The sequence below is a fragment of the Jaculus jaculus genome, chromosome 14, assembly GCF_020740685.1.
Source record: "Jaculus jaculus isolate mJacJac1 chromosome 14, mJacJac1.mat.Y.cur, whole genome shotgun sequence".
Classification (NCBI taxonomy): Eukaryota; Metazoa; Chordata; class Mammalia; order Rodentia; family Dipodidae; genus Jaculus; species Jaculus jaculus.
In genome coordinates, this window is record NC_059115.1 from 33,766,342 (window position 1) to 33,778,750 (window position 12,409).

General features: G+C 49.5%; 1 protein-coding gene across 3 annotated transcripts in view; it reads right to left on the minus strand.

Moving 5' to 3' along the window:
* Positions 1-427: 427 nt before the first annotated feature.
* Positions 428-12,409, minus strand: part of Cav3 (caveolin 3) — a 91,703-nt gene continuing 79,721 nt past the window's right edge. For all 3 annotated transcript variants that reach the window (XM_004651481.2, XM_045133908.1, XM_045133909.1), the window contains one exon: positions 428-794. In XM_004651481.2, coding sequence (XP_004651538.2) covers positions 453-794 — 342 coding nt within the window. In that variant the 3' untranslated portion in view covers positions 428-452. The remainder of the gene's footprint in view (positions 795-12,409) is intronic.

Sequence of the window (12,409 nt, forward strand, 5' to 3'; positions counted from 1 at the left end):
TTTTTTTTTGGAGCTGGAAAGGAAACATAGCAACTTTACAGGCAGAACAACACAGGGCATGCCAGTTGCAGCTGAAACTCTTTATTGGAGCACCAACCTCATGCCAACAGTCACTGCTTGCTCTCCTGAGCATGCGCGGCCAAGCCCTCTGTAGGAGCTGGATTGTGCTGTTACAGTACATGTGAACGCAAAGACTTGTAGTAGCTGCCTCTCAGCAAACCTCCTCCCCCAGGCAGGGTCATGGGATTGTGGTGGGGTTGGGCAGAGGGAGGACCCCAGTGCTTGTGCCCTGGGCTACCTTTTCCTTTTGGCTTCCCCACAGTGTGCTCCCATCTTGGAGGGAACCTGAACAGGCCCTCAAGAGAATGAGCTCTCTAGCAGGCTCCAGGAGCAGAGCCGTGGGCCAGTTTGGCCCGACTCCCTGGCCTGCACGCTCATAGCCCTGCCTGGCTTTAGACTTCCTTCCTCAGCATCACCTTGATGCTGCTGCAGACCTGGCCCAGGGCGGCAAAGAGTGGGTTGCAGAAAGTGCGGATGCACAGTGAGTAGATGTGGCTGATGCACTGGATCTCGATCAGGTAGCTCTTGATGCATGGCACCACTGCCCAGATGTGGCAGAAGGAGATGCAGGCGAATAGGAAGCCCCAGAGCAGGGCCAGTGGGACGCCCAGCAGCGTGGACAGCAGTCGGTAACACCAGTACTTAGACACTGTGAAGGTGGTGTAGCTCACTTTCCACACCCCGTCAAAGCTGTAGGTGCCCACGGGCTCTGCGATCACATCTTCAAAGTCCACCTACAGAGGAAGGAAGGGGAGTCCTCAGCTCACGGCACACAGGTAGTTCTCCAGCTCTTGCATTTGTGGGCATCAGAGCCCACTGGGGCCAGGTAACCATGAGGATGGGGCCATGCCCAGAAGATTCTCAATCAGCACCAATGGGTGGGGCCTGAGACTGCATATTCATTTTACTTATGGGCAGTTTTTGTGTGTGCATATATTTTGATTATGAGCACTTCTCATTCATTACCTTCTCTCTCCCACCCCCTCCTATTGAATCCCTTCTTTCCAGCTAGTCCCTTTTCTTTTTAAAATATTTGCTTTTAGGGCTGGATAGATGGATTAGCAGTTAAGGCATTTGCTTGCAAAGCCAAAGGATCCTGGTTGGATTCTCTAGGACTCACTTAAGCCAGATGCACAAAGAGGCACATGCATCTGTTCGTTTGCAGTGGCTAGAAACCTGGCCCACCCATTCTCTCCCTGCATCCCTTTCTCTCTGAAATAAATAAATTAAAATTAAAATTATTTTAAGAGAGAGACAGAAAGAGGCAAACAGAGAGAGTATGGGTGCACAAAAGGGCTTCCTACCACTGCAAACAAATTCCAGACTCATGCACCCTTTGTTCATCTGGCTTTAAGTGGGTACTGGGAAATCAAACCCGGCATCAGGAGTCAGGCTTCACAAGTAAGCACCTTTTATTTTTTTTTTTTTTAAGCTTAAGTGTGACATGTTTGCCTTTTAAATATTTATTTATTTGAGAGAGAGAGAGGGAGGGAGAATATGAGCACACCAGGGCTTCCAGCCACTGCGAACGAGCTCCAGACATATGTGCCACCATGTGCATCTGGCTTACATGGGTACTGCATAATCGAACCTGGGTCCTTAGGCTTTGTAAGCAAGTGTCTTAACTGCTGAGCCATCTCTCTAGCCCTACGGGCCCCTCTTCTACTTTGATGTCCTGTGTGTGGGGGAGGGGGAGGAGACTAATCAGGTTGCTTGCATGAGCACGGGTAAGGGGTTATTTATCAGATCACATACAACTTACCAGTGGCTGCATCACTGAAGAGAGTGAGACTGCATTTCTAACCAGCGTCAGCATCAAATGCCATCGACACTGAAGGTCCTCAGACCTGTGGACTCGTCATGAGCTAGAACATCAGAGCCTGTGCCACCCCATCCCATTCTGTGCATGGGTAAACAGGCCCCGAGAAGCTGAGTGACTTTTTTTTTTTTTTTTAACATCAATAGTCACTTATAGGCAGTACCCTGGCTCCTGCTACAGTTCAGATCTGCAGTGTCCCTCAGGAGCCCATGTGTTAAAGCCTTGGTCGCTTGGGTGGTGTTATTAGAAGATAGTGCAACCTTTAAGAGGTGATGCCTAGTGGAATGACTTTAGGTGATTGGGGTGTACTTTGGAAGGGAATTGTATAACCCTACCTCCTTCTCCTTCTACTCCCAGGCCATAAGGTACAGTTTGGCCCACCTATGCTCCTGCCATGGTGGGATGCCTCAGAATAGGACTAAAGGAACCAATTGACTGTGGACTGACACCTCCAAAAACGTGAGACACAAATGAACCTTGTCTCTTTATAAGTTTCTTGTCTCAGGTATCAGAGAGATGGAAAGCAGATAGACACAGGCTCTGCATTCTGTTATTTTATGATCCTCAAGAAGATTAACAGCCAGGGGCTGGGGATGCAGCTCAGTTGGTAGAGTGCCTGTCTAGCATCAACAAAAGCCCTGGGTTTGATTCCAGCACCACAACCAGGTACGGTGGTACACCATGTCATCCCAGCACTTACACAGTGGAGACAGGAGGATCAGGGGTTGGTGGTCATGCTTGTCTAGACAGTGAACTTGGGGCCAGCCTCTGATATATGAGACCTTGTCTCAGAAAACGAAAAGAAGGTTACCCTCCAGAGGCTTGCTGCTCAGCTGCCATGCTGCTTGGGCACAGGCGCTGGCCCATGCAGAGTAAGGCATCAGTAATCTGGCAGTGATAAGGCAGGCCAAACTGAAGACAGGGCTGAGCAACCCCACAAGGGGCGTTGCCTCACACTTAGGAACTTCCTAGCAGAAGAGACATCAAGCTTAGGCTGATGTTGATATCTGAAGGTGGGTTGTGGGCTGGAAAAAAAAACAAAATAAAACACTGGAGTTGAAGAAACAGAAATTGGTAGAAGCTGGTATGCTAGAGGGTGTGGCCCTTGGGAGCTGCAGATGATTCTGGAAGGCGAGTGCACGCCGATGGGCCAGGGTGGTGCTGGTGAGAAGGGTAGGCAGGGCCTTGATTGCCATGAGCCCTGGGGGCGGGGGCGCGTAGCCGAACCCGGGTTTTGAGCAGCGAGTGTGGCTATTGCTCGAAGGCAGCGGAAGGACTGAGCATGAGGGTGCTCGTGGGGGTCAGTGAGGACTGGTGGCACCTGGTTTAGGGGGGTGGCAAGGAGAAAAGGTCTGTGTGTGGGAGCTGCTCTTGCCGTCACCAGGTCGAACTCTCTGGCTCTGAGGTTATTTTGGAACTGAGTGCGGCCCAGCAGGCCTGAAGAGCTTTGTGGAGGAGGCCGAGTGGGTCTGCCTTGGCCCACCCCTGCAGAGAAGTCAGACGCTCTTGTCCTCAGCCCAGCCCTAACCCTGCCACGTCCGCAGCGGCCAGACGCCGCAACACGGCGCTGAAGAGACAGGCGCAGCGTGGGAAGTGGAGAAAATAAGCACTGGAATTAAAAACAATTACTTTTGGTCAAGGCACCTACCGGTTCTAGGGCCTCTGCAATGGATTAGGCATCATCCCAGGCTTTCACTCAGGTGACCCCACTAGGCATGGCTGTGTCTTTGCTGCCTTTTCTGTAAAATGGAGGTAGTGGCCATGTTCTAGTGGTGAGGATGAAGAGGGCCAAGTTAAGTCCGCTGGGTGTGGAAGATGTTGAATGAACCCTGGGCTCAGTGACTGCTGGTGGACTTGTAGTTTTGTGACCAGCAGGTCTTGCCCCGTGGGAAGCTGTGGAGCTGTATGTGGTCATCAGCTGTTGTTATAGTTTGGATCTTCAGTGTCCCCCAAAGGCCTATGTGCTGCAGGCTTGGTGTCCAGCAGGTGGTGCTGTTGGGAGATGGAGCATCTTGGGGGGCGGGGCTAGTGGGAGAAAGCAGGGTCACTGGTGGCATGCCCTTGGAGGGGTCTATGGGCACTTGTACTTCCTCTCTGTGTTTGCTTCATGGCTGCAGCAACCCCACAAGGGGCGTTACCTCACACTTAGGAACTTCCTAGCAGAAGCGACATCAAGCTTAGGCTGATGTTGATATCTGAAGGTTGTGGGCTGGAAACAAACAAAACAAAACAGTGCAGTTGACGAAGCAGCTCCCCTCCTCCTCATGCTCCTCCGTGGTCGTTGGCACTATGATAGGCCCGAAGCCACAGGACCATATGGCGGTAGAGGGACACCTCCCAAAGTGTAAGCCTTTCTTCACCGTAAGCTGAGGAACTTCTCTCAGGGCTATTTGTCAAGGTGATCGGAGGCTGACTACCACCTGTCAGTGCTTGCATTAAAAACAGATACAGGTTCTTTAGGCTCATGGGAGAGGGGGTGGGACCAGAACTAACACTTGTGTCTTCACTGTCCTTTTCCTTCTGTTTTTTCAAGATAGGGTCTCACTCTGGTCCAGGCTGACCTGGAATTCACTGTGTAGTCTCAGGGTGGCCTCAAACTCATGCATTCCTCCTACCTCTGCCTCCTGAGTGCTGGGATTAAAGGCATGCACCACAACATGTGGCTCTTCTTTCTTTATGGTACAGAGTTATTACTAAGATGGATTTTCAGGCTGGAAAGATTGCTCAGTGGTTATGGTGCTTGCCTGCAAATCCTTAGGACCCAGGTTCAATTCCCCAGTACCCATGCACAAGGTGGCACATGTGTCTAGAGTTCATTTGCAGTGGTTAGAGGTCCTAGCATGCCCATTCTCTCTCTCTCTCTCTCTCTCTCTCCATATATATATATATATATCTGCTTTTTTTTCTCTCTCTTAAATGAATAAAATATTTTAAAAAGATTGACTTTCATCATAAAACTCACAGTCACACCACAGAAAACTAGGAGAATGGGTGGAAGGAGATGATGCAGTTGGTAAAACCCTTGCTATGCAAGTGAGGAATTGAGTTCTGATCCCCAGTACCCACATGAATGCTGGGTGAGACAGTGTGCACCTGTAATCTCAGCACTCAGGAGGCGGAGACAGGGAATCGACGGGGCTCACTGGATAGTCTAGCTGACTCATTGAACTCAAGGTTCAGTGAGAGACCTTGCCTTAATAAGTAAGGTGGAAGAGTGACAGAGGGAAACACTACAGTTGACTTCCGGCCTTGACACACATGTGTGCATGCGCACACACACATATGAGCCTGCATACACATACACACACACACCCAGTGCAAAAATGAAAATTAAGGGAATAAAAACATGAAAAAGAAATTATCTCTAGTTTTTATTTCTCTAGCACTAAAAATGTCATTGCTGTGGTGAATTTCTTTCTAGAATATACTGCTTTTGGGGAAAGGGCATGACTACATCTGCACTGTTCAATCTTGGGTCCCCTTTTTCTTTTATGACTTTAGATTCTGAACTTTTGCACCAGGCTTCAGATCCTTGGACCTCATTGTGTTTCTTTGCTAGAGACAGCTTAAGATGAGGCCCCACCCAGGGGCTGCACAGGCTACGTGGAAAGGGCAACTTGGGGAGTTCAAAGGACCTCCTGAGAGGGGAGGCAGAATTTGGGCCTCATCTTCCTCTTCTCTGGATGTTTCTTTTTCCTTGAAAGTTTCCAGAAGGTGGAGTTTCTAGAAGAGACTGAGGGACTTGTGGGGTTTAGAGCAGACATGGAAATGTCATCTGAGGGGCATTTGGAGAAAAAGGTTCAAATTGGTTGGGAATATCCAATCTCCAAAGACATGAGATATTCCCAACCAATTTGAACCTTTTTCTCCAAATGCCCCTCAGATGACATTTCCATGTCCTCTTTTCTCTAGCAGCTCCCTCTTTTCTCCAGCATCTTCCTCCACATAATACACTTGTATTATTTGGGCCTGGGTCTGGAGTCACCACTGAGTCCCCTATGGCTGCTTATTGGCTAGGTGACTTCATTAAGTCTCATTCTACTAGCTTTTATATAAGTTGTGGGAGGATTAAGTGAATTAAGACATATAAATACTTAGAACAATTCCTGGCACAGACTACTCCATTAGGAACTTTGAGACATTGCTACAGTTTGGATCTGAAATATCCCTATAGGAACATGTGTTAAAGCCTTAATCCCCAGAGTGGTAAAACTTAAAAGATGGGGCTTAGTGGGTGGTTGTTAGGCCATTGGGGATGTACTCTTAGAGAGAATTTTACCCTCTCCTTACTTCCCTACCATGAGGTGAATGGCTTTCTTCACCATACGCCTCTGCCATGATGGACTGTCTCACATATGCTCAAAGCAATGGAGCCAACTGATCATGGGCTGACACCTCCAAAACTCAGCCAAAACAAACCTTTGATGTTTACAAGTTGTTCATCTCAGGTATTTGTAACAGTGACAGAAAGCTGACTGACAGAGGTGTTACTGGAGGTAGAGATTGTAGCAGAACACTTTCCTCAACAGGATCACTCACTCTTAGACTCTCCCTACTGGTGGTGGGGGGAGGGGAGCAGGAAGATTGCTGCGGGTTTGATGAAACCTGGGTTACATAGTTTCAGGTCAGTCTGGTTACTGTGTTTCAAAGAACAAGCAACAACAACCAAAACCCCACTCAAACTAAAACAAAACAAACAAAACCCTAGGAAGCCAGGTTACAAAGGTGGGCTTGCATATGAATGTGGCTGCTGACAGAATGTGGGGGTCTGGCGGTTCTTACAGCCTCTTTAAGCTGCATTTCCTCATCTGTAACATGGGGCTGCCATTTCTTATTGGTATGAAGAACAGGGATATTTTTCTTCCATTTACTCAGCACCCATCTCTGTCCCACAATCCATTCATCTCCTTATCACTCATCTAAAATCCATCCTCTTTCCATCCATCCATCCATCCATCCATCCATCCATCCATCCATCCATCCATCCATCTATCCCATCCCATCCACCTACCCTTCCCTCCACACTTCATTGTACTTATCTATGTATCTGTCTGTCCACCTGATATTCATACTCTTTTCTTCTCATAGAGCCATCCAAACACATATTTATTGATCACTTACTGTGTTTCAGGTGCATCACCAGTGCTTAGTACACAGTACCTGGCACATGTAAGTGTTCATGAATGATTATTATTTGTTCAAATGCTCTGAAGTTCCAGTGAAGTTATATCTCAGGAATTCTGCAGACATCCCAGATCACAAGCAGAACTCTCCAGCAGACCTTATCATGATGGGTGGTGGGGGCAGGGGTCTCGGTGTCAGCTGCTACGTGTGGACGTAACCTTTCCTCTCCCTTTCTGCTGACGGTGGGAGCCCCTCCCTCAAAGACCTCTCTGTTGTGTCTGTTGATTCCCATCTCTTCATGGAAACTTGGTGCCAACAATTCCTGGGATTGCCTTTGAGGGTGTATGTGGGGCACCGCACTATGCTGCGAGAGGGCTTCTCTGCTGTGCTGGGAGGAGGCAAGTGCTCCCACGAGTCCTGTCTGAGATGTGAGAGCAATTGACCACCATGTGCTGGTTAGAGGAGCCACTCAGCAGCTCTAGGCAGCCCTGCCAGCGCCTAAAGAACAACGAGCCTCCATTTCCTACTTCTTTCCTGAAGTGGAGGGGAGATGGCTTTCCTCAGAGGGTGAGGGCTGGGGAGAGTCTCGGGACTTCCTGTGTCACTGGTGGGAAAAGAGACTGGGTTCTCTTTCAGCTGGCCAGAGTCCTGTTCTCTGGCATATTTATTTTTGGAACAATATAAAAAAAAAGCCAGTTGATTGACTGGAACCAGCCAGGACAGCCCTGCAGTTCTTGGGAGAGTGGGGGCGGTGTGGGAATGCCACGTTGCCTAACGATGTGGTACAGGGGTGAGGGAAGATAGCAGCCACCCCTTTCAAAAATATACCTCACCCAGCATCCTGCACAACTCAGTGCTTGGTCATCCAGGGTCCTGGGCAACTTAGATAAGATATCTGGGAGAGGGGCAAATAGCTCTGGGGTTCCAGGTTCCAGCCTCTACTTGGCAACTGAGTTACAGTGTGATTCACAGCAGGCTGCCTGTTTCACTCTCGGACCTCTGGCTGTTTCTTTTTATTTTTTACTACTGTTATTCAATTCTATACAGAGGTTTGTGACAAGGTCACAGTGGCCCAGCTTCCCCAGCATGGTCAGTACAGGAGCTGAGAGGTAGTACTGAGAAAGTAATGGAAATCTGATGTAGTCATTTACAATTATCGAATCTAATCATAATAAACATTAGGGCTTGTATTTTACACCTGTTTTTCATTTCACTTTCTGGTAACTAATTTTTATTGTATTTTGAAAAGCTCTTGCTATACAACAGATTGGAATAATCATAATACAACTGGCTTTTTGCCCAGATAACCCAAGAGGCAGTGGCCTGTAAAATTAGAAGTTGAAGTGAGAACTGCAGGAATGGTTTAAAAGTGACCATCCTTTTGTTAGAAATAAGAATAATATGACAGAATTTTATACAATCTTAGGTGGCCATGGTAACATGCATGATGCACTTGTCAGCATTGGCCATGCTTATACCAGTCATTCCACAGGGCATGTAATGGCCAAGTGGAGTGAGTGAATGACACACAAGCCAGCCTGAAATCAGAGTTTGTGCCAAAGTCCCCTCTGTAGGCTCCATACCCAGGGTCACCACAGGGCTGGGGACTCCAGCAGGGGCTGAGGCACAGGACACAGGGTAGGAGGTGGCCAGGTATTGCCTGCAGCTGACATTAAGAGTGTCCTATAGGGGTTTCTGGCACACCCAAGCTGGGGCACAAATGACTTGGGTTCACGCAAAGGACCTGGGAAGACCGAGATGTCAGGGCTGCAAGGAGAAAGGAAGGAAGCTGCCTTCAGGAGCCTCTTCTGGGTTTTTCCCTTTGTCTCTCCTGACCTTTCAGGCTGCTGTTGGTGGGGAAAGGACATGATGGGGTGGGAGCCGTAGAAATGCCTTGAGTGTAGTCCTCTACTGCAAACTGGCTTTTGGCTTATGGCTAGTTACCTAGAATGATCATCACTGAGTCACGCCTCTCAGAGCGTATGTTTGGGTGGCCTCATCCAATCTTGAACCAGAACTTGCTGTGTGACTCATTTTAACAAGTAGAATATGACAGAGGGTAGGCCAGGCCAATTCCAGAATAAACCACAAGAAGGCTTGGAAGCTTCTGCTTTGGGAATCCCTGAGCTAAAGCATTTGAAGTTCTTTTTTTTTTTTTTTAAACCCTATTTTAGGGGCCTGTGGGGTTAAAAGTGGGCTGTGATACACTGCTCTGGTGGAAGGGTTGTATGTCAAGAAACCATGAGAGAGAAAGGCCCATCCAGCTAGCATCCCAACTGTGTCCTGCCTTCTAGCTTTCTCTACCAATGTCCGAGCATAAGAATGAACTTTCATGATATTCTAGCTCAGAAGAGCCCTTAGGAGATGCAGCATCAGGCCACCATCTGTCTTCAGCTTCATGTGAGGGCCTTGGAGAATAGCAGAACTGCCCAGCTGAGGCCCACCATGCCTCAGAGTTGGGAGTGATCATTAAGTGGCCATCCAGGTGATCTTTTACACAGCAGTTGATAACTGATACAGCATGTTTCCAGGGAAAGCACTCCAAGCTTGTCTTCTACAGGCTGACAGGGACTTGTTTGCTGATAATCAAACATGAAAATACAAGGCATTCACTACTTTGGCTGAAAAAGAACCTCTGATGGCAAGGGTCTGCATTTTAACCAGCTCCCCAAGCAAATGAGGCCACCTTCTTAACATTCTGGACCAGTAGAGTCCCCACAGCACTAAGAGAGACTACCTCTCTGTTAGTTCCATGTGACTCTTTGGAGATGACACTTAGTGAGGGCAAGGCAGCTCCAGAGGGAAGGGACTGCAAGGGAGGAGCCCCTGGCCTGGTGGGTTAGAGGACCGTGGCTCAGCTTTACCCTGCCCTTCCTACTTTCTCACCCACAAACTCTCTTTTGGGTGCTATGCCCTCTTCTCATTGATGAGTCACTATTTCTTGAAACCAGAGAAGCAAAGAGGTTCCATTCAGTGTAGCAAGTCTGACTAGACGGTGGGGTCTGGCTTCCTGGAAGAGTGCCATCCTGGAAGTGTGACACGGGAAGGGGCGACAGGAACACCCACAGCTCACACTTGCCAGCTCTGCCCAGCCCTCTCTCAAGCCTTGTGACAAGCCACGGCACCATTGCTTATTCCATTCCCACTTCTTGGAAAGCCTTTTTCCCTGTCCTTCATTTTACATTTTTTTCTGTTTTTGAAAATGCACCTCGGACCTCATCTTGCCATGGAGTGGGATCCCGATTTCCCTGTGCAAGTCATTTTTCTCCCCTAACCTCTCACAGCACATCATCCAGCTCCCACTGACCTTCCTCTGCGACATCTCATTATTCTAGTGTCTTCTTCTTGGGTCCTAGTCTTTACTAGCAGATTTTGATCGCTGTGTAACAGGGTGTTCAGGTTTGCCCCAACCATGGGCAGGAGTTTGTGGACATGGCAGCTGGTAGCACCTCTGGTTGTTTCTTAGCCTGAGCTCAAGGGCAGCAGAAGGGTGACATTGGAAGGAGGAAGGTGTTTTGTGGCTGATGTGGGTTGGAGGTGAATTGGAACATCTCCCTGCCTTATATTTTATTTTTGCATGTGTATGTGTACGGGTACATGCATGTGAATGCACATGCAGGTGGAGGCCAGGGGACAACCTTGGGAGTCATTCCTCAGGAACATTGTCCACTGTTTGTGTGAGACAGTGTTTGTCATGGGTCTGGAGCTTACCAGTTAGGCTATCCCAGAAAACCCCGGGGACCCACTTGTCTCCACCTCCTCAACACTGGGATTACAAGCGCACGCACTACACTCAGCATTTTCCTGTGGGCTCTGGGGATTGAGTTTAGGTCCTCATGCTTCCAGGGAAAGCACTTTGCTGACTCTCCCCAGCACCCCCTACCTTCCTGAAGGAACGATGGGGGCACCCAAGAAGAGAATTTGCTGTCAGGCCCAATGACATGGGTGAACCAGGAAGGGAAGGGCTGAGAATCTGGCCACAAGACTTCTCAAAAGTGACTCTGGCTGGGGGTGGTGGCACATGCCTTTAATCTCAGTACTCGGGAGGCAGAGGTAGGAGGATTGTCGTGAGTTCAAGGCCAACCTGAGACTACATAGTGAATTCCAGGACAGCCTGGGCTAGAGTGAGACCCTACCTCAAAAAAACAAAACAAACAAACAAAAAAACCCAGCATAGCGGAGGCTGCTTTAGCCTCTACCAGAACCTGGGTCTGCAGGAGTGATTCTCAGGCGACGCATGCTTATTGGTGGACGGAGAGCTCAAGGGTCTTGGGTACATGTTGATATCCCCAGTGCCTGACCTGTGGTGGGCATTCATCTCCTTTGAGAGTGCTCTGTGATGTGTGGGGAGTCCACTGAGCAGTAAGGGTTAATCTGGAGGGGAACAACAGGGTCCCCGGGCTTCTCAGCTCCCACCTCCCAGGACCTCCCATCCTGCCCCTGTGGGCCTGCGCGGGCCATTGCTGGTAGTGCAGGGCTTTCCACTGCCCCATCATTCGTCATTCATGTTCCAGCCTTGTGTTGGTCTGTCTGTGCCCTGCTCTTTCTGAATTTGTACTGCGCGAAACCTGAGCAGCTGCTGGTGGGGGCCATGTATCCCTTTTCCCCATCTATCCTCCATCTACATCAGGAACTCAGGCCCAGAGAAGGAATGGAATTTTCCCAGGAACACACAAGTTAGGGTCAAGGCTGGTACCAGGGCTAGGGGCTCTGCAGCTGGTCCGTTCAGGGTTCTGCCCACATAGCTCATTCACCCCATGAAGACCCTGCTGCCACGCTGAAACGGGGGCCACCTAGGACACTGAGAACCCTCTGAGCTCCACCTGGGCTTCTGCCCGTCTCTGTCTCCTAGCTCACCTGCCCTTGTCTTGTCTCAGGTGATGACCCAAACCCAGGCAGCCGGAGTCGGCCTCGCCTCTCTCTTCTTCCTTTCTTCAACAGACCCAACATAAACCGGAAGTCTCCCGGAAGTTGTGTATGGTACTTACACTTATCTCACTCTGTTCTCTCTGTTCTGTATTTCTAAACTGAAAAGGAAGGAAAGGACAGATAACTCTCCAGCGCTGGGATGTCAAATAATCATCTCGTCTGCACAAAGCTGTCTGCGGAGCTTTTCACTTTGTCTTTGGTAGCTGTTCACGTGGGGCTCCAGGCTGCCAGCTACGGACCCCTCTCTGCCCCATGGGAGGCCGCATAAAGGTGGACAAGCCTGCCACTCTCTCCCCCATAGTCTGTGCTTGGAGCCTGAGCCTGAACCCCCTCCCCCTCTGCCCAGGAAGACTTAGAACCCTCTCCTGCGCGAGGCGCCCACCATAGCCTCCCTGAGCAATCGTGTTTCCCCAGGGATCCTCATCCGCATCCATAGTGGCCCACCAAGGGTGCCCGCATTGGGGGTGCCCGCACTGG